This window comes from Zootoca vivipara, chromosome 11 (assembly GCF_963506605.1).
Source record: "Zootoca vivipara chromosome 11, rZooViv1.1, whole genome shotgun sequence".
Classification (NCBI taxonomy): domain Eukaryota; kingdom Metazoa; phylum Chordata; class Lepidosauria; order Squamata; family Lacertidae; genus Zootoca; species Zootoca vivipara.
Window position 1 is genome coordinate 8,391,974 of NC_083286.1, and position 26,270 is coordinate 8,418,243.

Sequence of the window (26,270 nt, forward strand, 5' to 3'; positions counted from 1 at the left end):
CCACCTACATATGCAAGGGGTGGAAACACAGCGGAGGGAGGAAAGGTCCGTTCTTGCACAGGGATGTGAGCTGAGACTTTCCTAATATGGACACAGCTGAGCCTGCATTATATTAAAAGCCTATTTTAATCTGTGCCTTGCAAAAACGTCCCAAGAAAAGCAAAGAGATTAGCTACCAATTAACTCTTGCTCTGTTTTCTTTGGCCATCCAAAACAATTCAAGGAGAAGAGAAATATGCTGCCCCTTAACTGCTTTTATTTTAGAACACTTCAGTGTGAACATTTTCCTCTGTATACAGTAATAAACAGTAAAAAACACACACACATTAAAAACCAGTAAAAAAGGAACAATAAATTTCAGCCACTTGACTGCTGATTTATAAAGTATATAAGGTGGCTGTAGAATTTAATGTGGTGGTGAATAGTCACTCCAGGCTCCTAGCTTCTGTTCTTATTGTCCTAAGAAGCAAGAAAATACTTCCCAGGATTCAAGTAATATAGCTCCACAGGGCAATGTATGTCTGCTCATTTCAGAGAAACTCTTATCATGGCCATTTACAGTAAATACTTACACTCCACCCCTTTCTAGCTCTTTGCCAAGCTTTTCAGTCTCTGGAGACTTCTGTCATGCCAATAAAAGAGGGCAGCTGAGTTCACTTCAGACAGCATGACCTTCCTCAGCACTGACTGTTTTCAGCATCAGAGATCCTTGATAGATTGAAGTGGAGACGGTGCGGTTGCAAATACAATAGGTATAAAGAGATGCCTGCCAATGATAGCCTTCTATTGATTCTAGAGATGTTAGTTGTAGTAAGCACGGCCACAAGCACTTCAAAACACTTCTGTAGTTGCAATACAAATTTATTATTTCCAAATTATAAAATACAGGTATTTTGGTTTTTATTATTTAGATGGGGTTGGCTAATAACAGTAAATGACACTGGTCATGTGTGACCCTGTTTAGATGGACACCATGCTACAACCAAATGTTTATACAGTACTGTACAAGCTTAACTTTTATTTCTAAGCGTGATTCTTGAGTATGTTTATGGGAAATCATAGGTACATACAGAAAATGTTGTTGGAATTGTTATTTTATTTAAATCATTTTTACGCTGCCTTTCTACATAAAGAGCACACAGGTCAGCTTACAAATTATTTAAAACAGATAAGGGAGCATTTAAAATTACACTGAGTGGCATGTGTCTTATTTTTTTATATGTAGAGCACTTAAACTGGGTACTTTTCAGGGAGGCAAGGCTCACAGTCCAATTACAACTGAGATGCAAATGGGAAAGGGAGCTGGAAAACTATTTGACATGCTGTATTCCAGCCACTCAGAGTTTACTGCACCTCCTTCCTCAAAGGACGTGTTTTGCATGCAGAAAATCTCAGGTTGAATCCAGTTAAAAGGATCAGGTTGCAGGTGGTGTGGTGATGATGATGATAATATAATGATGATGATAATGATAATAAAACTTTTAACCTGTCAATCTGACTGGGTTGCCCCAGCCACTCTGGGTGGCTTCCAACAGAATATAAAAAAATTAACGAAACATCAAACTTTACAAATCTTCCAATGCAGGGCTGCCTTCAGGTGTCTTCTGAAAGTCATCTAGTTTCTCTCTTTCACATCTGATGGAAGGGTGTTCTACAGGGAGGGCACCACAATTCCAAATTGATATTTTATGGTACGTTTCAAGACTGTTTAGCACTCAAAAGGACTGTAGTAACCCTAAGGATCATGTTGTGAGACTTTAAACCTGCTGTGCCACAGGAAGCTGCCTTATATGGAGACAGTTTCTGACATGCAGTTTTTCCATGTCCTACCTGGAGATGCTGGGGGTTGAGCCTGGGACCTTCTGCACACAAAGCATGCTCATATAACCTCTGCCCTCTGAGTAGTTCCTAGCACTAAATAAAGAAATGTTAACATTAGTAATGTATGTATCTTTTCTGTAGCATTTCTAAGATAGAAAGTGATTCACACCACTGATTTGCATATTTTGAACAAGTTGCATTTGTCTGAATAAGGGAAACCTGGAACCTGCTCGTTCATGAAGCTTATCAGTCACTCTGGGACCACATTATGTGAACTGTGTGAAAACTACTTTTTCTACAAGCATTTTGAGTACAAATGTGGTAATAATTAAAAGACCAAACTATAGGGGTGGGGGCTAATCACATGAATTCCAGTTAAGTGGTTAAGACCAATTTTAGGTGGGTCTCTTCAGAAAAGTAGTTTCCATTTAGCAAAGGTAAATATGTATAAAGAGCACCCTCCAATTAGTGAGGTTGGGTTAACTCGCTCAAATCTGCTCAGTGAGCTTCATGGTGGAAAAGGAACTTGGACCTGGTTCTTCACCATCCAAATGCAACACTCTAGCAAACTGTGTAGTTAGAATATACAAAGTGGGACTTTGTTCATGATGGGTTCTTTGTTGTTTTTGGACCTGAAAGTGTTGGTAAATGGTGTACCAAACATATGCTTTTCAACACCCTTTCCTTTGATTATTGACTTTTTTCCTATTAGCCTTTGCCCATGAAACGGCATAATCGTTAACAAGTAGCAGCTTTCAGTTACTACTTTTATCCTATTATATGTAAAAATAAAAAGCTGAAATAAGATTTTCTACTGTGATATCTCCATTAAGTCATTCTTCTTTGAATAATATATTTCATGGTAGTGTTGCTTCTATTTAAAGCAAGGAGTTTGATCTTGGCTTTGATCTAAAGCTTTTGATCTTGAAAGGTTATTGTGGTAATAAAGAAAAGGGCAGGACAGTATCTTTTTAAAAACTAAAAGCAGTAAAGTTAAAGAGGTGGTCAAGATTTAGTGTGCTCTCATTTGACATACATTTATGTTGTGACATCTGTTTGTAAATGCATCTGAATTCTATGTAGGAGAAAGTCTGCTTTGTCTGACTTTTCAGAAGTACAGATTTCTTTTTTGACCTTTCAGGGAATTCATAAATGCACATGTAATTTAAGTGTGCCAAGTATAATTATTCCAGAGTTATTTTCTTCTTCTTTGCACTTATAACTGGAAAATATGAAAGCACAGTCCTAAATGTGAAGTTTAAAAACTCCAGCTCTTCATTGCCAGTGACTTCCAGTGGTTTGAAGTTTTCCTTGAAGCCATCAGTTTAGCAAGCAAAGAACCTTGAGTTTTCATGAGTATCATGAGTCTAGACATGTTTACTTGGTAATGCAAAGTTCAGTTGCATTTACTCCCAAGTAAGTGTACACAGTATAGGGTTGCAGCTTTAAAGCAAAGCACTGGCTTTGCTGATCTGAGGCCTGATGGAGGAGTCAGCTGTGGAATGCCCATGACTAATAGAAATGGCAGGATTCCAGTTGCAAAAAGAACTTAATGCTTGCTTTTAAGATGCACTTCAGAGTCTCCATGGGATTCATCTGATACAGTTCTGGATTCCATAGAGGTCAAGGAGGTATCTGTAGAGGGGAGTTTTGAATTATTATTTGCATTGCAATGTATTTTCAGCAATAAGTTCGTTAGAGAGTTTGTTAAAATACTTCTGTTTGGAATTAGGGCTGATAATAGCTGCCTGATGATGGCAAATAATGCATTACAACAAGCATTCTAGTACAAATTTGAATGGTATAATCTTGCTTTTCTCTCCTCTCTCTACTTCTGCAACCTCTCTCTTTCCAATCTGAATTTTCAGCTTGTATCCGAAACATATTTATCTGTATACTTTATAGCAGGAAATGGTTGTTAATTTTTTCCAACAATGTGAGATTAATTGAGTCGCGTGCTCAAGCGAGAAACCGTATTCTTATGGGCGGAGAGCTGAAGTTGAGAGAGAGAGAGAGAGAGAGAGAGAGAGAGAGAGAGAGAGAGAGCTGAAGTTGAGAGAGAGAGAGAGAGAGAGAGAGAGAGAGAGCTGAAGTTGAGAGAGAGAGAGAGAGAGAGAGAGAGAGAGAGAGAGAGAGAGAGAGAGAGAGAGAGAGAGAGAGAGAGAGCTGAAGTTGAGAGAGAGAGAGAGAGAGAGAGAGAGAGAGAGAGAGAGAGAGAGCTGAAGTTGAGAGAGAGAGAGAGAGAGAGAGAGAGAGAGAGAGAGAGAGAGAGAGAGAGAGAGAGAGAGAGAGAGAGATTTTTCCCTGATTAGCGGGCGAAGGCAGCGCTTGTTCACTGTTCGGGATTTCTCTGTGTAGTTCGGCCTGGACCGCACAATGTATTCCAGGCTTATCGCACTGACTGTGCTCAATCCTCGTGTGCAAGCAAGAACCGACAACCTGTCGTCTGCACGCAGTTTTAGGGAAACTTCGGAGAGAAGAGGGTGGGTAGTTTGCTCGCAGTGAATGATTTTAAACTGAGCGTTTTACGCAAGGGAAGTGGAGCTGGGCGGAGAGGAGACAGACAGACGGACGCTATAACATTTGAATAGTGACGTGAGCCGCGGCTGCCGAGCGAGCGGCTCGAGAGTAAGTCCCCCTTGTACCTTTTGGCGACGGGTTGAACAAAGCCGATCGGTCTCTGTATACCCTTAAGGCAAGCTCCTCCTCTCCTCTGATCTCGGAGGCTGGAACACGAAGGCGGGAGGGGGGTCACTCCTCTCGTAGGTGTTTCGTTTCCCAAGGAGGTCCCTTGTGTTGCGTTGCAAAAAGAGGAACGACGGCACTTCGCTCTTTGCAGCCCGTGTATGCATCGAGAAGGGGCGTCCATAGCCATCCCTTAACACAGCAAGAATTCTCGGCCAGCGCTGCTCGCAGAAGCGCTGCGCCCAGGTCGAATGCAACCAGATCCCAACCGCGCGTGCAAATAGAAGGAAGAAGCACCAAACGAAGCACGGGGAAGTTGCTGGTCGAGTCAAGGTAGTGCTTTCTTGCACGCCCGCCTCTCCCTCGTAGTGAAAAAGAAACGAGAACGAGGTGGGCTAGGCTAGGACTTGCGAAATGTCTAGGTGAGAGGGACTAAATAGCCCGATTCCCGAGCTCTTTTTGTTTGCTGCGCAGAGGTAAATAAAGAAGCGGAGCGGTGAAAGTTTTTGCACCAGGTCTGGGAGCCTTCTAAAAGAATCTGTGCATCCGATCTTGGGGAATTTGGAGGCGAGGGGCAAGGAGAGAGCGGATCGCATCCCCCCAAGCGAGCTGCAGCCTAGAAAACCTCAGTAAACTTGCACTTTATTTGTCTTTCCCATCTAGCCTTTGCTGGAAGAGAGTCAGGCTTGGCAGAATTGTCGGCTAGCCCAGCAAGTGAACGAAGAGGTAACACGCTTATTTTGCTTAATAACAATATTTTCTAGGCTTATTGTTGTTTTTCCTATCCCTGCCTGCCTTGAGTCTTTCCTCTGTAATGTTCCCTTCAATTTATATAAAGAGTGTCACTTTAAAATCTGCTGTTCCTTTATATTAACTCTGATAATACAAGTGTGCCTTAGTGAATCTATTACCTGAGGCTGAAGGTGTGAGGAATGAGCAGCTTTTTTAATTTTTTAAAAAAACTGCAGCCAGACCCGTAGACGCTACTTGGAAGGAAAGTCCCATTAAGTCAGTGGCACTTGCTTCCCAGTACAGTAGTTGTTTTTAGAATGATCTTAGAATTCTGTGGCTATACAACAAACTGTTTTGATATAGCCTGGTTTTTCTTTGTTTTGAGTAAGAGTGCTATTGCTGTTGTCTGCATTTGAGCAACATACACAATTTACTGCATTAAGATTGGGGGGTGGGGTGGGGGTGGAACCCCTCTAGACCAGGCACAAATGGCTAAATGGATTATCCAAGAGCATGATATTGCAGACTGGAAAAGTGCTTTTCACACACACCCCTCCATTTTCCTCTTCTTTTCCTTTTCCGGTGAAGCAATGGAAAAATGTGTCTTGGGTCTGTTTATAGTTTCTTACTCATGCTGAATAGTTGTACTCAGGTTGCCTCTTCTTAAGAAAAGCTCTATGATTTTGACCTGTAGGTCGTAAAATGGATTCAAGTAAATCAGAGAGCCAGAAAAAGCAGCAAAAGAAAAAGGGGATGTGAAGAAGTTGGTTTCCAAAAGGTATGGGCTCCAAGTGGGCATCTATTCTATATAATAACCCAAGAAGTTAAAGACAGAAACTTTTAAACGATATGGAAACAGTACAAGATAAACCAATAAGTCTGTGTAAGCATTTGCTGGATTAAGTTTCATTTTGTCTAGCAAGATTTCTATAGAATACTGTTTGATACACTGCATTCATACTCATTGTGCTGTCCTGGTGGAATGGAGAGCGTTTGAGATAGTTTTTAGAGAAAATGAGCGCCTTCTCAGTAATTTGGTTTTGGCTCTTTATACACCCAGATAAAATGTTTCTGCCTTTGAGAACAACCCTGGTCAATGTCGTAGTGATTCAGAAATGACAAATATTGCAAATAGGTACATTGCAGGTTTCAAAATAGACAGAAATAAATTATTGGTGGCTGCATGTATAGCTTTAAGGTGTTCAACAGGTATGGTGCAACCCAGTCCTGCTTCTATGTAAGTCCAAAATAAAAAATAAAAATAGCACAACTATTGTAAGCAGTTCTTAGCAGATTGTATACTCAGAATTTGGAAGGGTTTAAGGAAAGCATGAAAGTATTGCCTGGTGGGTGCTTTATTACTATTGTTTAATTTGAATAACATTTCCTGTTTCAACAAATAGTATTGCCACAATTACGTTGAGTTGTGCTATATGTTTGCCAGGATATTAGTTATGGATGGCCTAGTCCACGACTAATTAAGCTGAAATATTTGGATTTAAGGTGATTTGCAGCACAATGTTGTGCATGTTTTACTCAGACGTAATCCCACCTTTCCGTGGGATTTACTCCCTAGTCCAAGCGCCATTGAAGTAAGTGTAGCTGGCAGCCCCTTTCTAGACACATTTACATGTAAGTCTTACTGATTTTTCTGCGCGCAGAATATGCCTCTGCCTGATTTTCCGAAAAGCCCCATGTCCTCTGCAAACACCTGCACCATGGCCCAACTCACCCCGACCCATTCTGTAGGGTTCTCTGACCCTCAGGAGAAGCTGTTTTTTGGAGCGGGCGGAGGCTGCCAGGGAAGGGGGGTCGAGAAAGACACTTCCTACTCACCCCTTCTGCCATTAGTTTTTTAGACCCAAGCCAAAGACTGTGACTAAACTGTTTTGTGAATTTGGCTATTGTTGTACAGTGTAGATTGATGAGTAAGTATCTTGTCGTGTGTTGAATGGCTTAAAACAAAACTGCTTCTCAGAAAACTTAGTAGTAAAAATCCAATGTTGAAACACGGTAGAACTACTGTAAAACTATTTTTTCTCCTATTAGAAAAAGGCTTTGGGGTTTCCTTCCTTCCTTCCTTCCTTCCTTCCTTCCTTCCTTCCTTCCTTCCTTCCTTCCTTCCTTCCTTCCTTCCTTATTATTTTGGAAGGATTAAAAAGGCAATGTGTTACTTTGCAGCCTGATGATTCATTGCTGGTTTTGTAGCCAAGTTCTTGCTGATAGTATGGCTGCCAACTCCTGGGTTATATTGCCTTAGTATGGGCATTACTGTATTCAACAAGAGTTTGTGGATCGTACAGCTCCTTGTGGTGTAGTGGTGGGAGATGGACAATGGAAGAACTGAGGAAATGGATTATTATAGTTCAGTTTCATTTTTGTGATAAAAGATGTGAGGGAATGATCCTCTGATTCTCAATCGATTTACTAATATTAAATTGCAGTCTGCCAGGATATTACTTATTTAGCACGTACGCAGAAATGGATTCATATTTCCAAGGCGGGGTTTAATTGCTTCAGCTGAAGGTTGCTTCCGCCTGCTGTCACTATAAACAAGTTTGTTTCCTAAGATACTGGAGCATTTTTGTACAGATAAAATTAGTAAAATATTATAATTATTGCAGCGAATACTAACAAGAAGCAACTAATGCTTTGTCAAGTTCCAGAATCATTAATGTTACAGGTAATACTTCAACGCACTGTTGACTTCTGGATATGCTCTTCTTTGTTACAAGAAAATTAAATGAAAATGTTCAGATTTTTTTTGTATGCTGGAATTCACACCAAATAACAGCTGCTGTTTTTAATGTTTGCATACTTGAAGTGACTTTGGCACCTACAGTTCACAAACTCCAAGAACTGATGTGCATTACTACTCAGACCCAAGAACAATCTTCCTGCTTCATTTAGGCTACAATCCTAAACCATCTTAATTTAGAAAAAGCCCCATTTTATTCTGTGGGACTTAATTCCCAGTAGATATTATTACGATTGCAACCTAAGGCATTCAGGTATTCCATGTGATTTGGTTGCCATTTTGTAAGCCAACTGCTTAAAATAGAAGGGTTTTTTTAATGGAATAATTTGTATTACACCCCAAACGCTAAGATTAAGGAATATGCTCTCTCAACCTATTGTTGGGTGGCAAGGCAGCATGATCTTCATTTCTTCATATAATATTTTTTATCCTGCTTGTCTCTCTGAAAACAGAGATGACAAAAATAGTTCTTGGGTTTGTTTGTGTTGTTGTTGTTGTTTTTAAAAAGCATTACACTACACAAGGCCAGCACTAAAAAAAATCCATTGATTTGGGGGTGGGAATCAGAAGAAAAGTAGCAACAGAATATTAAAATTAATGTTCAAAGAAGAGCTATGACTAAGTGAAACAAATGACGTAGCAGACAAATCAAAGGCTTGCTGGGAAAGTCTTCAGGCAGTGATGGGACACTGGCAAAGTTCAGACACAAACTAATTTCCCCGTATATGGAATGCCACATGCTGGGTGCCGCAGTCATAAAGGTCCCACTCTCCCTGGCACATGCTGCTTTAAAACTCTTCCAAATTTATGGTCTGTAAAGGCAGTCATTTTTTGTGGGGGATGCAGGAAAGAAGCAGGTTAGGAAAATAGATTCAGGGCATTCAAAAAAAGATATTAGCAGTTAATATGGGCTCAACACAAATATAGCTGAAAGACTGAGCAGCGCTGGTAGTTTTTGCTGTAAAAGTCCTTTGTATTCTCTCTGACTTAACACTCCCCATCATGTGCCGTTCCTTTATAATCATGACAAGATTATGACACATTACCTGTACTGGATGAATTATTTTTGCCATTACCAAGAGACACCATGAAATCAAAGTTGCCACTGATGCGTCATGAGCATTCCATTATTCCATTATGGAAATAGTTTTGCAACAGCTAGGTAAAATATGCTTTTCAACAATCGAAGTTCACTTTTGGATTTAAAACAAAGCCCTGAAGATATCAACCATTGGGCAGTGTCTGCCTAAATAGATGCAAAACCATGTAATGAACTGCTGTAAAGGTAAAGGGACCCCTGATCGTTAGGTCCAGTCGTGGATGACTCTGTGGTTGCGGCGCTCATCTCGCTCTAGAGGCCGGGGGAGCCGGCTTCCGGGTCATGTGGCCAGCATGACTAAGCCACTTTTGGCGAACCAGAGCAGCGCATGGAAACACTGTTTACCTTCCCGTCAGAGGAGTACATATTTATCTACTTGCACTTTGTGCTTTCGAACTGCTAGGTTGGCAGGAGCAACGGGAGCTCACCCCATCGCGGGGATTCGAACCGCTGACCTTCTGATCGGCAAGCCTTTATTTTGCTTCCTTATGCGTCACTCCACTCAAAGTCCTGCTCCAGGATTTTGTTCCTCTCACACATAGATACTTCAATCCCCCCTTTTACTTTCCCATTTCATTTGACTCCCCCCTATTATTTTTAAAAACTTTCTTATATTTGTTGTGCCTTTTCCTTGCTTTTACTTCTCTAATCTAATATCACTGTTTCTACTTAATATTTCCCTTCCCCATCCCCTGTTGTCTCTTTAATTTTTTTTATACATAGCCTGCTACTTCTGTCCTTCACCCTTTAAATTTCTCTCCACATTATAGAGAAAAGTCTAGTACAGCTCTGAAGGCTGAGAAGGCAGCTTATAAAATTAATAGGTACATTTTAAAAAATGTTAATCTAAAAATGCCAAGGGAGGAGCAAAAATTGAAATCAAATAAACGGTTGACAAATATATTTAAAACTCTCAGCGGTCAAATAAATTACCCATGTGCAAAAGAGCTGTTATTAATGAATGTAAGAAAAGCATTCTAGGAAAGGGCTAATGGGTATATTATAAGATTAATGACCCTTGAAAGAACAACAAAGCTGTTTGGAACATGGAGGACTTCTTAATTTGTGCATTTAGTTGTCCTTTGACTTCACGAACAGTGGGATACTTGATTGGCCGTCATATTACAGAGGTTAAAATAAAAGGTATTTTCTCTGTGTGTAGAGATATGAAAGAAAAAGAATAGGAAGAATTAATATGCTATATATTTGATAGATATTGCATGTTACAGAGTCTCCACATTCTGCACTGAACACAGTAGATTTTAAGGCATTTTACATCTAATCCAGGATTCCCAAACTAAGGCCCGGGGGCCGGATGCGGCCCAATCACCTAAATCCGGCCCGCGGATGGTCCGGGAATCAGCATGTTTTTACATGAGTAGAATGTGTTCTTTTATTTAAAATGCATCTCTGGGTTATTTGTGGGGCATAGGAATTCATTCATATGTTTTTTTCAAAATATCGTCCGGCCCCCCACGAGGTCTGAGGGACAGTGGACCAGCCCCCTGCTGAAGAAGTTTGCTGACCCCTGAAAAATTCATGTGGCATTTTGGTATACCGTATTTACTCGAGTCTAATGTGCCATCGAATCTAATGCACACCTCATTTTGTGTGCTGGCGAATGTAAATGTGCCATCAAGTCTAAGGTGCACCTTAATTTTCGCAATGTAATTTGGCCAAAACAGGTGAGCATTAGATTCAAGTAAATACGGTATTTCTTTTTTTTATACTAATAATCTAATTATTGCATACATGTGGTGCTGGTTAAATGTGTTGGCATTCAATAGTTCGTGTTTTGGAAAGCACACTGTTTTTGGCTCATTAGTAAAATTATAGTATGTAATAAAGCTGTTCGGAAACCCTCGGAGGAGAAGCTTACAGCAGATATCTCAGTCATACAGTAGTTCAGAGCTACCACTTGGCATAGTCATCTTCTGAGGCATACCTAGGGGTTGGTGAAACGGGCCTTTGCCAGGGACACAGGCCTGTATGTGTGTGTGCCTGTGCAGAATCAGCTATCAGACTATGAAGTGTATCATGTGTTTGTGTGTGGCGGTGTGCTGCTGCTTTTGCAGCGAGAGCAAATACAGGAAACATTTCCCGTTCTTCTCAAACCTCAGCACAAAGGCGTGCATTTTTTGTTGTTGTTGCCCTTCTTCCTCGCCTTGTCCTCACTTCACCCTCACTTCGAGTCTTTGGACCTCTTAAAATTAGCAATTTCTAATGTGGCTATTGCAATAAGCTGATTTTTTTTCCTGGAGGGCAGTGATACTGTACAGCTGTTTACCGAGGGTGCAAGGGACCGTGGGTATGCCTCTGGTCATCTTGACACCGTATCTGTTAAGAATGCATTTGATAGCATTCTAAGTGCAGTTTCTTTCCCCTCTACTTGACAACAAACTTTTCTTCAGATCAGATAAAAGTCAAGGCTAAAGATTTTCTTGGTTCTGAGTTGCCCTTGGTTCCTTCACAGTTACTCTGATCAAATGAATGTGGAAGAACAAGGTGCTGGATAGGTGTGTACATGAATAAAAGACTTAACACCTGGTTCACAATATGGATGGATCTATAAGATTAAACATAGGTGTTGTTTTTTGGTTCACTTTGTTTTAACTATATCTGACTTTCCATTGCAATTAAAGGTACATCACACGGTTATAGCTCTTAAGAAAACAAGTCCCAAATTTATGTTGCACCTAATGGCATCATCAGCGAAACAATTTTGAACACCCTTTGGGGTATTATTGAAATACTGAATTATTATATGTCCACATGCATATAAATCTGAGGTGGCCATTTTTTAAAATTCAGAAAATACAAACCAGCATGACCATGTGTTGGAAGTAGCTTGAAGTTTACATAGAATTGCATCACTTAATGAGTGTGGTTCATTGCCAGCAGCCATTTCCCTCCTGCAAAGTGAAAGATTAAGGCCGCCTAATGTAAAACACAAGTTTTCCAAAGAAAGAAAGACAACAGAAGTGTTGTGTCTTTTATTTGAAGGAAAAATTAGCTGCACTGCTGCAGTACATCTTTTTATTTGGTGGTTCCTCTCTTTGGAGACATTTTAATGAGTTACATTTATATAAGAACATGAAAAACTATTAATCATATGCATGATAGTGCCTTAATACTATTACATATAAGCATGTTTCATATATGCAAATAGCTATTCTAGGAGACCTAGTTTAGGGTAATGCCTTTAAGTCTAGAAGCACATTTGTTCTTTATAAAACTTTTGAGACGTTGCTGCCCCTTAGGCTGGTGTAGAGTTTCCAGTAAGTGGAGAAAAATAGAGAAGATGCCAGGAGTGGGAAAGAACCACACATGGCCTTTGCAGAGGTCTTTAATTGGTCCTATAAGCTGCAAAGGTGAGAGAATGTGTTGCTAGCAGTGGGAAATTAATTCACCCCAGCCATGAGTAGGACATTGCAGGCCATTCTGTGGGTAGGTTTGCCAGTACTGAGGCTATTCCAGAATTTTAGATTAAGTGTGATTCCTCCTGTCTTAGCAAGACGGTATGAGTTCAGTGCAACATGATGCCTGTGGTCTTGAGGACCAGGCTTTATGACTGATGTTCACGTCTCATCCATTACAACGCTTTTGAACTTACTTCAACAGGACTGCTGTGGTGGTGTGCAAATTATGTCCATCCAATGTCTGGAAACAAGCTCAGTGTTATGAGCTGTATTCATGCTTCCTAATTTTTGTAACAACAACAACAACAACAACAACAACAACAACAACAACAACAACAACAACAACAACAACAACAACAACAGTAACTCCTTAAGTCTTTTATTTAGTTGTATTCCAGTTTTAACCAAATGGCATTTTAGGAAGAGTAGCTTAAGATTAAGTTCTACTGATACTTCCACACTATCTTGATGTTGAATTTCTGCTAAAAAGTGAATGAAAATTGCTAGGAGGTACCTGCTGAAACATAGGACGTTAACAGTGAGAACAAAGTAGTAAGCAGACCGGGGGGAAAAACCTTAGTTTGGAATCATCCATAGTTTTCATGTAAAACCTGGACACTTTCCTGAATCTATACACCAGTTCTTAGGAGATTTATCTACTTCTGGATATGAAGACGTTTAGGCTAGTGGAAAATCAGAGTTTTCGCTTTAAGGCAGAGATGGGTAACATGTGGCTCTCCAAATGTTATTGGACTACACCTGCTATCACTCCAGCCCATTGGCCCTGCTGCCTGGGCCTGATGAAAGTTGAAATTCAACAGTATCTGGAGAGCCACAGGGTCTCCATCCTTGCTCTAAGGAATAGTGCCAAATTGAAACCAGAATACAGGTAGATGATATCAAGAGAATAGATGATAAGGGCAAAGTTCAAGTGGCAATTTTTGGAGAAAGGATGCTGGTTAAAAATAGTGTAACTTAGTGCTGTACTCTGTTAAAATAAAAGTGTCACACACTCCTGAAGCCAGTATGCTACCTTTTGTTGTCTTTCCTTCCATGCTCGCTTGAATTAAGTCTGACTATAAAACCATGTCTGTGGCCTATGATGGTTACCCCCAACTCAAATTTAAGAAGGTGTTCTTGAAAAGTATTGTGGCAAGCCCATGGTGAAGGAGAGTGCTTCCAGAAATACGTTGTTGTGGAAGCCATGCTGCTTCTGCTTGGAAGCCTTTCTACATGGTCCACATGTTTTCAGAATGCCAACCTGTACTTTTTCTCCATTTAATCTCAGTTTACCCATTCCATGGAAAATCTGTTAAGCTATTTTACATCCACAGTCACACTGGTGTGAAAGCTCATTAGTGCGTTTGTTTTGGTGGATAGTTTTTTATGTGTGTGGTCTGTCACCACAACTTAGCCCTTCTGTTTCTGATGGCAGAAACAATGCAAGTGTGCCTATTTCTATTGAATGTCACATACTGCGCATACAAATTTAACAATTGGCTCCAGAGGAATTGTTCTTTCAGGATCTCCACAGTGCATCTGGGGATGTACTTTGGAGACTGTGACTTTAAAAATAAAATAACTTGTATGTTGCCATTTGCCCCCAACCAACCCACCTGTTGCTACCAAATCAAACAGCAGATATGAACATAGAAAACTTTACCAAAATAAAAATTGGGAAAAGTTTGGAGAGATAATGAAAAGTGTGTTACACAAAAGGAAACTAGGACCCTCAACCTCAATGTGGTGACTGGAAGTCATAATGGACTTCATGTCATAATGGATTTCATAATGGATTTCATGTTGTAAGAAATTAACTTATCCTTTGTAAATTGTAGTACTCTTTGATTCTTTTTGGTTGATTGTAATTTTTCATATATATATACAGTATAGCTAAAAAAAACCCACTCTCAAACAATATCTCACCATTATTTTTCTTTTCTTTTTTAAAATCACCACCAAGTGGAAATGCATATTCTCCCACCAAAAAACCCCACAAGCTTCCATTTGCCTATTGTGAAGGCAGTGTGCTGTAGTGGTTAGAGTGTTGGAATGGTATCTGCAAGACCAGGGTTCAGATCTTTGTTTAGCTGTGAAACTCGGAAGGTTGTGGACTCTCCTTCCTTGCAGGTTTTTCAGCAGAGGTTGGATGGTCAGCTGTCATCTGTCATAAATGCTTTAGCTGAAATTTCTGCATTGCAGGGTTGGACTAGATGACCCTTGGGGGTCCCTTCCAACTCTACAATTTTATGATTCTGTAACCTCCCTGGGTGACTGGGCCAGTCAGTCTCTTGGCCTAACCTACCTCAGTGTGGTTGTGAAGATAAAATGGAGAGGAAAAGAGCATTGAGCTCCTTGGAGGAAAGGTGGGATATAAATGTAACAAATAAATAAAATAAATGTAGGGCTGGTCACAGTTGTTCTTGATCATTTTTGGTGGACAAATCTGTGTGCACACAGGCACAGAAATATCTTTTCACAATCCCAGAGTTAAAAAAGGGTAGTGAAGGGGAGAGTGGCTGGTCATTCTGTCCCGCTCAGCTCAGTGGTGTGGATAGCAAATGACTGAATAACAATGACTATCTGAGCGGAATGTGTGGACGTTAATATGCCAATCACATACACATAAAAACTAGATTTGATTGACCCATTTGCAATACAGTGGTACCTCGGGTTAAGAACTTAATTCGTTCTGGAGGTCCGTTCTTAACCTGAAACCGTTCTTAACCTGAGGTACCACTTTAGCTAATGGTGCCTCCCGCTGCTGCCATGCCTCCGCCGCACAATTTCTGTTCTCATCCTGAAGCAAAGTGCTTAACCCAAGGTACTATTTCTGGGTTAGCAGAGTCTGTAACCTGAAGCATCTGTAACCTGAAGCATCTGTAGCCCGAGGTACCACTGTATAAACGTTCCCTGCATAAACTCCTTTCCCAATTGTTGCCACATGACACCATTTTCCTGTGTTAATGGAACTAGTAAACTAGGTAGCTGTTGGCAGTTAAACAGGAAACTGGGCTACCTGAAGTTCTTTCTATTTTCATATATCTTAACTTGAGCAGGAATGGAAGTGGAGGTGGGTCCACCTGGGTCCAACTCATACCTCCCCTTCCTCAGTTGTCAGCCCTGCTGCCATTAATTCAGCACAATCTCTTCCAGTCTACCTTTCCCAGCTGTTTTGTGTTTAGAATCCATAAGTTGGAATGATTCTGTCACAGTGGCCGGAGCGGGCTACTTCAGAGTAACGACTCTACACAGCTCTGCATTTTATTCTTTTATTGGTGCTGCGTATTTACAGTGCTGAAGTCATTGCTATTTACACGGAACGATGGGGTCATTACGTTGCAGAACCTCCGAATGGCTTTTGGCGCGTCTTTCCCCAACACAAAAGCCTTGGCAGACCCATCCTCTTTCCCCTCCTCTTTCTCCGTAATTCCGGAGTTGGGGGGATGGGTCTCCCCCCCTTATTTGCCCCTTCCTGTCCCACCTGGGACCCTGGCTCCGCTACCTTGCCTGAGCCTCGGACACGACTTCCTGCTTCCTCACTGGAATCGGAGCTCCCTCTGCTTTCCCCTGTGCTCGGGGATGGGCTTGAACTCAGGAGGGGAGGGACTTCGCGATATCCCCTGTCCCTCACATCCACCCCCCTCCCAAGCTCTCCTTCTCCCCTCCCCAAGTCCCCCCCAGGTGTCGGGGACGACTCGAAGCCTAAGAACTCAGTACCTTCCGAGCCCGTCGGTGTGAACACCTCCCCCCAGTCCTGCGAGCCCCCCCCTTCCGCCTGGGAGGACTGGAATCCCAAAAAGTCCGTGGCGTCCGAGCTGGTGGGAGTAAAAATGTGCTGCCAATCTGCTTCTGCCTCTGACTGGGTGGATCTCGGTGACACCCATACCTCATCTCCCGGTTCCTCAAACTCCGCTTCCCAGCGCCATGGTGAGCTGCTCTCCCATGCCTCCTCCTCCCCCTCCCTTTCCATGTGCCAGGGCTTGGGTCTGTGGGGATAGAGGGCGTGAAATTCTTCCACCAAGAATTCCTCCTGTATCTGAGTGGCCGGGACCCATTCATTCTGGGACTGCGGAGCATCCTCCCATGCCATGAGGTACTCCAGGCCCCCCACCCCTCTCCGTGAATCCAGGATGGCCGTGGCCTCATTGAGTTGCTCCCTGCCTTCCCTCTCCCCCCCTCCCTCGGGGGTTTGTTCGCTGTCTCGGAGCCTGCTGCTTTCCCTGTACGGCGACAGCAGCGATCTATGAAACACTGGGTGCACCCTCATGTCCTCTGGCAGTGCCAGTCTGAAGGCCACCGGGTTGACCTGTTGCGTGACCGTGAAGGGGCCCAACCTTCTGGGTGCCAGCTTCTTGCACCTCCCTCTGGTGGGAAGGCCCTCCGAGGACAGCCAAACCTTGTCCCCCACCCTGATGACCTCCCCCTGTCGCCTGTGGCGATCTGCCCCCTTCTTGTATGCTTCCTTGGCTCTCTCCAAGTGTTCTCTGAGCTGCTGGTGCACCGTCTCCAGTTCCTCTGCCCAATCCTCAGCTTGCGGGCCCTCCTCCTCCTCCTCCCCCTCCCTCTCCGGGAAAGATCTGAGGTTGCGCCCGTAGTTGGCCTTAAAGGGCGACACCCCTGTGGAGACGTGCACTGCATTGTTGTAGGCAAATTCTGCCAGTGGCAGGCGATCCACCCAGTCCGTTTGCCTCTGGCTGACGTAGCATCTCAGGTACTGCTGTAGAATGGCGTTGACCCTCTCCGCCTGTCCATTGGTCTGCGGGTGTCTAGCCGTCGACAAGCTGACCTCCACCTGCAGGAGGTTCATGAGCCGCCGCCAGAACCTGGACACAAATTGGCGGCCTCTATCCGAAATAACTCTTAAAGGTAAGCCATGCAGTCTGAATACGTGGTCAACAAACAGTTTGGCTGTCTCTTCTGCAGAGACCGCTCTGGCACACGGTATAAAGTGGCACATTTTGGACATGAGGTCCACCACCACCAACACTGCGGTCTTGCCCCTGGAAGAAGGCAGGTCTGTGATGAAGTCCATGGACACCACTTCCCATGGCCTGTGTGGTGTGGCTAAGGGCTCCAGCAATCCTGCTGGCGCTGCTCTGACCACCTTTGCCCGCTGGCAGGTGTCACAGCCCCTTACATAGTCTCTGACATCCTCCCGCGCCCCTGGCCACCAGAAGTGTCTCATGACTAGGTGAGCGGTCTTGTCCCTTCCAAAATGCCCCGCAGTTGGGTTGTCGTGCATCTGCTTGAGGACCTTACGTCTAAGCTGGGTGGTGGGCAGGTACAGTGCACCCTTGTGGAAAAGCAGCCCCCTGCGTTCTGCAAAGTCTTTTGCCTGCTCCCTCCCCCCTCTCAGTTCTCTGAAGATGCGGTTGGCAAACTCATCCGCTGCCGTCAGTGCTGTGAGTTCTGCCTCGCTCACTACTGCTGCTCCGCAGGACCATGCTGACGGGGGGAAAATGTGCCTGGGTGCTGGTGGCGCCTCCTCCTCCATGTACTCCGGTTTGCGGGAGAGGGCATCCGCCCTGACATTCTGCTCCCCCGGGATGTAGTGGATGGAGAAGTTGAAGTTCGAGAAGAACTCTGCCCACCGTATCTGCCGCTGGTTGAGCACCCTGGCATTTCTCCAGAACTCCAGGTTCTTGTGGTCTGTGCACACCTGGATGGGGTGCTTTGCGCCCACCAGGAAGTGTCTCCAGTGCTGGAACGCAGCGTGGATCGCAAGAAGTTCCCTATCAAACACCGTGTAGTTTCGCTCTGGCTGGGTCAACTTCCTGGAGAAGAAGGCACAGGGTCTCCACTCTCTGTTGGCGTCCAGTTGCAACAAAATGGCGCCCACAGCTTTATCAGAAGCATCTGTCTCAACGCGTAGGGGCGCGTCCTGAACCACGTGGAACAGGTTCTGGTCTGAGGCGAACACCCTCTTGAGGCTTTCGAACGCTGCTTGCGCCTCTGGTGTCCACCTGAACTTCTGCTTGCCTCTCAGGCAGTCAGTGATGGGAGCCGTAACGCGAGAGAAGTTCTTGATGAACTTCCTGTAGAAGTTGGCGAAGCCTAGTAGGCGTTGGGCATCCTTGCGCGTCCTGGGGCTGTGCCAGTCCAGGATGGCCTGCACCTTGTCCTTGTCCATCGCTAACCCCTTGTCTGACAGCTTGTAGCCCAGGAAGTCCACCTCTTTGGTGTGAAACTTGCACTTCTCCAGCTTCACATACAGGTGGTTCTCCTTCAGGCGCTGCAACACCTCCCTGACGTCTTTCACATGCTGCACTGGGTCAGCGGAATAGATAAGGATGTCATCTAGGAAGACCAAGCAGTTCTTGAAAAGGAGGGACCCCAGGACGTGGTGCATGAAGGCCTGGAAGCATGCTGAGCCCCCTTGCAACCCGAAGGGCATCACCAGATATTCAAAAGAGCCCAGAGGCGTGAACATCGTGGTTTTCCATTCATCGCCTTCCCGGATCCTGATCAAGTTGTACGCCCCCCTCAGGTCTAGCTTGGTGAAAATCTTGCCCCTGCGTGCCGCTGTCAGGAGATCATCCACTCTGGGCATGGGGAAAGCCACTGGCTCTGTCACTGAATTCAGCCGTCTAAAATCCACCACAAGACGGCGCTGTTGCGTGTCTTTCTTGTCCACCCAGAAGACCGGGCTGCCCCCTGCTGCCTTGCTTTCTCTGATGAACCCCCGCTTGAGGTTCTTGTCGATGAAAGCGCGCAGATCCTCCAGTTCCTGGTCTGACATGGCGTACAGCTTGGCTGGGGGTATAGTTGCCCCTGGCACCAGGTTGATCTGGCAGTCAAAAGGCCTGTGCGGGGGTAGGTGGTCGGACTCCGCTTCGCTGAAGACCTCCTGCAGGTCCCAGTACGGCTTGGGTATCGCCTCACCCCCTTTGACGTGCATGGTGGCCACCGTGGCTATCGGAGGCCCCTCCCCTGGTTGGTGCTGCATGCAATGTTCCAGGCAAAAGTCCGATCCAAAAGTGATGCATCTCTGGTGCCAACTGATGGAGGGGTCGTGGCGCGCCAGCCAGCTCATGCCCAAGACGATGGGGGGGTCTGAGATGGTGGTGACGTTGAATGCCAGTGTCTCAGAGTGCCTTCCCACCGTCATTCTCATGGGGGGGGGTTTGATGAGTGATGGCCCCTCCCAGCAACTCTCTGCCGTCAATGGTTGCCACGTGCAGAGGAAAATCCAGCTGCAGAAGCTGGATCTGGTGCTCTTCTGCAAAGTTTCTCGAGAAGAAGTTGGCTGAGGCACCACTGTCAATTAGGGCGAGGACCGTCAATGGATAGCCATTTGGGAGCGTTAGCGTGACTTCTAGAACCACTCCTGCTCTGGGAGGGGTGGGCTGGCTCTGCCCCTCTCTGTGCGGGTGGGCGGGCTGGGGCTGTTGTCTGCTGACTGTGCCTGGCTGCTGCCCCTTGTCTCCTGCAGCCAGGCTTTCCCGTTTCCCTGCTGTGGTGCTGCGTCAGTGGGGGAGGGCACAACCGTTCCCGCCTTTCCTTGCCACTCCCTGCGATGTGGGCAGTCTCTGACGAGATGCTGGGGGGAGTTGCAGAGAAAGCAATTCCCGCCCCTTCCCTCCTTGCGTCTTGGCGCCGCTGGGGTTTGAAAAGCCCCCGCGCGCGCTATCAATCTGCATGGGTTCCTGGTCCTGGCTGGCCCCAGGCGTGGCTTGAAAGGGTTGTTGGGGGAGTGGCTTCTCCTGCGACCGTGGGAACCAAGCCCGCTTTGCGCGCGTTGCTTGCTTGTCGCTCCATCGGGATTCCTGTCTCACCCCCACCGCCAGAGCCGCTTTGCTCAGCTGATCCATATTACTGGGCTTTGGACCTCTCAAGAGCTCATCCTTCACCTCCTCATGCAAACCCAAGTAGAACGCCGCTTGCATTGGGGCTGACTCTAGTTCCCACCCCAGTCTGTGCACCAGCATGGTGAATTTCGCCCAATATGCGCGAACTGTCATATTTCCTTGGCGTAAATTATGAAGTTCCTCCTTAGTCTGGTCCATATGACTATCGGACGAATACATCGTTTTCAAACCTTCTAGAAATAGTTTGACATTCTTCATGCAAGGATTCTTTGTTGCGATTAACGGTCTTAGCCACTCCCTGGCTGCCCCGGTAAGGTGCTCCACAATAAACGCTACCCTGTGCTCATCATCCGGGAAGTCATCATGGTGCAGCTCAAGAGCATACACAATCTCAGTATCAAAGCCATGATATTCCCTTGGGTCTCCATTGAACTTGCTTACTAGGGTCCCGGCTCTCCTTCCTGGCAGCACTTGGACTTGGGGTGCCCCTCCCGCCTTGTTTTTCTCTGCATCCAGCTTGTTTTGGAGGTCTACCGCCACCGCCCTTAATTGCTGCTCTCTTTCCTGGAGCGCTCTCACCTGTTCCGCAAGTTGTAGCCGGTCGTCCTGGACCTTCTTGGTTTCTTCTTTAGCTGCCTTTAATTCCCCCTGCGCCTGCTGCGCCAGCTGCTGCACGTCTTGCTGGGCTTTCTCCGCGATCTGCCGCCATTTCTCCGCCTCTGACACACTCATCCCGGCAACTCCAAAGTAGCCCAAAAAAAGATTCGGAGGTTGCTGTCACAGTGGCCGGAGCGGGCTACTTCAGAGTAACGACTCTACACAGCTCTGCATTTTATTCTTTTATTGGTGCTGCGTATTTACAGTGCTGAAGTCATTGCTATTTACACGGAACGATGGGGTCATTACGTTGCAGAACCTCCGAATGGCTTTTGGCGCGTCTTTCCCCAACACAAAAGCCTTGGCAGACCCATCCTCTTTCCCCTCCTCTTTCTCCGTAATTCCGGAGTTGGGGGGATGGGTCTCCCCCCCTTATTTGCCCCTTCCTGTCCCACCTGGGACCCTGGCTCCGCTACCTTGCCTGAGCCTCGGACACGACTTCCTGCTTCCTCACTGGAATCGGAGCTCCCTCAGCTTTCCCCTGTGCTCGGGGATGGGCTTGAACTCAGGAGGGGAGGGACTTCGCGATATCCCCTGTCCCTCACAGATTCATTAATTAAAACATCAGTAGGATATATATAACTTATCCAGTGATCAAACTTACATTGCTTGTGTTTGCTGCATTATATCCCTTTTATCATAAATAATATTCATTCTAAGTAGTATCGGGTAACACCGTTAAACTTTCCCTCATTGTGGTTTTTCTTCCCCTGGGAAGGGAGGGTGAAAGGGTGATAACGAAAACATATTTTGGACTTCCAAGTTCTGTTGCGTATCTTGTACATCGGTTGTTGCCTACAAACATCCCACGTAGAAATTTGTTTGAAGTGTTCTTTTAAAATGGAGATGGTGCAGATCAGGGAGCATTCTTATAATTATTTCTTAGATTTTCTTTAAAATATATATAATCATTTTGATTTTCTGACGTACTGGGAAGCTGAAAAGCATTTAGCTCTCTGTGTCTCTTGACTGATGTCAGAATCCCACATAAAGCAAAACTCCTGAGGTTGCTTTGTTGCAACCCTTCCTGCTTGAATCGGGAAGATCAGAAACATTTCCTTCCTTACTTGTTTACATTCAATTACTACTCCATCCTGGATCTGTTTCTTTTATCTCCCCCCCCTCCCCCAAATTAACGTCTGGTGTAATAGATTTGTGCATTAGATTATATTTTATGGGCAAGATCTGTGTTTACTGAGGTAACTTCATTGTAGAGAAAATAATGGCCTTGAAAGCAAAATGTGTGGGTCTTTAGTAAACATCTCATTAGTGGAACGGCATTCTTTATCAAGCTCAGGGCAAGCTAGACATTATGTTATTCACATAGCTTCCTTTTAAGTACAGGATTTTTCTTTAGCAAATAGGGGGCTGTGATTTGGATCAGGCCCCTAGCATGAGGGGAAAGAGGATTTTAGTTTCCTGTACTCACTGCACTCTTGAGCTGAACTGAGCTCCCCACACCTGCTGTTTGGTGGCGGGAGGGCAGGTTCCCACTTAACGTACGGTAATAGTAGTCATGGGGACAATTCTGATGGGGATCACACTGATTTTTTAAAACTCTGCGACACTCCATGCCAGGGAACTCTCATGCCTGCTATAAACCCTGAACTTAAGGGCAACTGTGTGTTTAATGTAATGTGTAGTTTGACCCGCAATTCAATATCTTGCTTTTGGGTTATCAAACTGCAACTCAAATGCCCTTGTCAGATGTGTGAAGACAGCCATTTGGGCACTACAGACAGTTTGCAAACCCTTCAGCATACAACATTTTTTAATGGAGGTGTTTCACGCATTGATTCACTTATTGGCTAAAATGACACTGAGTGATTGTATGCTTGTGATATAAACTCCTAAATCCAGCTGACTGAAAGTTGTGACTAGCGGGTTCTCGTGTCTGATTTATTAAATTGAGAAGGCTGGATTTAGCCCCATTCATATGGAAATCAAATCTCAACCAGTTCGTTTATGCTAGGAGACAAGACTAGAAAGACAAGCCTGATTGGACAAGCGGGTGTAGCTGATTTCCTTAACATGATTACTTGTACACCACATTGTGAAAAGCACAAATAAGGTTGAAATGAAGAGTTTCCCAATAGCTAGTGAAACAAAAAATAGTTTAAGCTCCAACTCTTCTTGTGTGTTGGCTTAGAGAGATAGTGAGATGTGGGGGTGGAAAATACAGCAAAGCTTTGCATCTGTACAAACTCCACTAGGAAGGCACCTGTTGTGTTGCTGTTAAAAGTGCTTTCTTTCTTTATTGGCTTTCTGAAAAAAGTAGGTCATTAAATCCATGTGCCTCAAGTTACAGGTAAGAAGCGTTTTGGCAGGTTGCGTATGTGGCATTGCTGGTTGATTCCAGGAGATCTGAAGACTCTGGGGGGGGGAGAATGTGTGTAATGCTAAATATGCCCTTAAAAGGCTATCCCTAATAGTTTAGAAGCTAGTGTAGTGAGTGTGGCCTTTTTCCAGTTCGTTGAATTTATTACCATCTTGGCTTAGTTGGAACAATGGGAGTGGACTAGATTGGGGAGCCCCTCCCCCCGCACTGTCCCTTTTTGAAAGTATTGGCAAAAATTATACAGTAATCCAGCTGAGTGTCTCTAAGAGTTTGAGCAGAAATTCTGGCTTTCATATTAAATTAGGCATGGTTACAAGGCAAGAATCATTTGAAGTTTTTGTGCAGCATGTGACTGATGGAGCAAGCAACTGTGATGCAAAACATTCCCATGTGCTTTTGTGGGGGGTTGTGTAGTGGATGGGTGTCTGAAATGTAGCCAGACTAGAGAAGTATTTGTGTGTGGAATGTGCTAAAGGCATTTTATTCCAAAATAAGGATTTCTAATCTCATTTTAACCAAGGTCACACTTATTGCAAATAAAATATGAAGAAGTGTGCATGCACACGAAAGCTCATACCAAGAACAAACTTAGTTGGTCTCTAAGGTGCTACTGGACATTTTTAATATATATATTTATATTTTTATTGGAAATAGTTAAACCCCATCCTTTATCTCTTGTTTGAGCTTTCTAATTGGTGTTTTTTTACATAGAGAGAAAGACATTGAAATAAGTACATAGTTGATGTTTGGTTTTTTTATGTTCTGTTAATGTAACCATTGGCCACATTTTAAATTAGTGGGCAGTAGTCTCTTTTAATACGTTTATCACAGCTTTGTCCCTGCTTTTAATACGTTTATCACAGCTTTGTGTTGTAGAGAGGATGGGATGAATTAAAATATTCCTATCCATCAGTCCCATTATCCCTTCCCTACCTCTCTACAGTTGGTGTGAATTCAGGATTCAAGTGCTCTCGTTCATTTCTCATTCATATCTCCCTTCTGTCCTAGTCATGCGAGCATGCCCATTTCCCCCATACCTGATTCAGAACTGACGTGTGTAGTCTTGGTGTACTACCAACATGGCCAGTGTCAGCACCCAGTGTTTCTGGGCAGCTCTTGGGGGCCCCAGAAGGGTCCATGTGTTGGTCTTTTTCATAGGAGTATAAAGCTTCCTGCTTTGAATTCTTCTGACACTTCTCAATTCCTGGTACTGAAACTAGTTGGTTGGAAGTGTATCAGTATGAAACCATGCTCCTGGCCCACTTATACATGAGTGAGCTAACCCTTCCCCCTAGGTCATTGGTGGCGAACCTATGGCACGCGCACCAGAGGGGGCACACGCGCCATCGCCCCAGCACAGAGTTCGCCAGAGTTCATTACTAAAAAGCTAGAGGGATGCGGGGCTGGCTGCTCCCCTTCCCCCTCTCCATGTGTGCCTGAGGATATTTCTCACATCACCCGCACCTCTGCCCAGCCCAGCTGCTCCCGCTCCATTCTGCGCCCCTTGACTGAGTCCGGCGGAACCAGCCGAGTGTATCCCATGCACTGCTCCAAGCATGTAAGAGTTGTTTTTTTCTAAACTCAAACCTCAGTATTCAGCACACGAAAGCTCATACCAAAATAAAAACTTAGTTGGTCTTTAAGGTGCTACTGAAGGAATTTTTTTATTTTGCTTCGACTCAGACCAACACGGCTACCTACCTGTACTCAGTATTCAGGTTAAGTTGCCGTGTTGGCACTTTACGATCAATAAGTGGGTTTTGGGTTGCAATTTGGGCACTCGGTCTCTAAATGGTTCGCCGTCACTGCCCTAGGTGCTGTCCCATGTACCAGCCCCAGTCCATAGGGCTCCTTCCATTGGAACGTGCTATCCATGCAGAGAAAGCCCCCTCCCCCCCTCCAGACATAGAGACCATTAAGTCTGAAGCTGATTACAAGTTGGCCCAGGGTATGGTACATGAGGCAGTGCTGGGGGTGGGGACAGCCCACTCATGGATGAGAGCCTCTTCCTGTACTGAATATCTGAAGAGGGCTTTATTTTATATAACACAGCATCAAACATTAAAAACTTCCCTAAATATGGCCACCTTCAGTTGTCTTTTAAAAGTAAAATAGTTGCTTATTGCCTTGACATCTGCTGGGAGGGCGTTCCACAGGGCGGGTGCCACTACCAAGAAGGCCCTCTGCCTGGTTCCCTGTAACCTCACTTCTCGCAGCGAGGGAACCGGCAGAAGGCCCTTGGCGCTGGATCTCAGTGTCCGGGCTGAACGATGGGGGTGGAGATGCTCCTTCAGGTATACAGGACCGAGGCTGTTTAGTTACATACTAAAAACAATTATTAATAGGAAACACAGATTAATCAAGATATTTAACAAGCTGCAGTAAAGGACACTCCACTGAAATGCCTTTATAAAACAAGAACTATAGCAGGCACACCACTCATGTGCATAGGTGCCAACTCCCAGACTGAAAAATCCGGGATCAGCAGCGGCGCAGCACCGGAAGTCGCGCTGTGGCCATTTTGGAACTGGGCAGTGGCACCGGAAGTTGCTTCTACGCATGCTCTGCCCATTTCCAAAATGGCCGCACCGCCAGAAATTGCTTCTGCGCATGTCCAGAGACTCCAGACATTCACAGAAGGAGCCTCCCCGGGCCGGTAAGAATCCGGGGGATTTACAGGATTTTTAAAAATCCAGGCTGCCAGTGGGAAACGGCTGGAAAAACGGGGGTTTTCTGGGGAATATGGGAGACTTGGCAGCTATGCTCATGTGGAAAACCTGCACAAAGCCCATCAAGAGAAACAAGGAAAGAACAGTGCTTTAAGGAAACACTTTCTCTAAATTGAAATATCATTCTCTCAACAGATTACCTTCTGGATCTGCTTGAAAGAAAGTATGTAATATCTGAAATAGACAGAATAATGGTGCACACAAAACTGAGTGTCTGGCAC

General features: G+C 44.7%; 1 protein-coding gene across 7 annotated transcripts in view; it reads left to right on the top strand.

The window, feature by feature from the left end:
• AOPEP (aminopeptidase O (putative)) overlaps positions 1 to 26,270 on the top strand; it is a 194,842-nt gene that overhangs the window by 104,888 nt on the left and 63,684 nt on the right. For 6 of the 7 annotated variants that reach the window (XR_004691556.2, XM_060280102.1, XM_060280104.1 and 3 more), the window contains 2 exons: positions 5,170 to 5,232; positions 5,933 to 6,016. Coding sequence is in view for 5 of the 7 variants with exons in the window: in XM_060280102.1 (XP_060136085.1) it covers positions 5,170 to 5,232; positions 5,933 to 6,016 (147 nt within the window). In the remaining 2 variants the exon portion in view is untranslated. Of the gene's footprint in view, positions 1 to 1,585; positions 3,453 to 5,169; positions 5,233 to 5,932; positions 6,017 to 26,270 lie in introns of those variants that run through there. The other variant, XR_009558309.1, reaches the window with a different exon arrangement.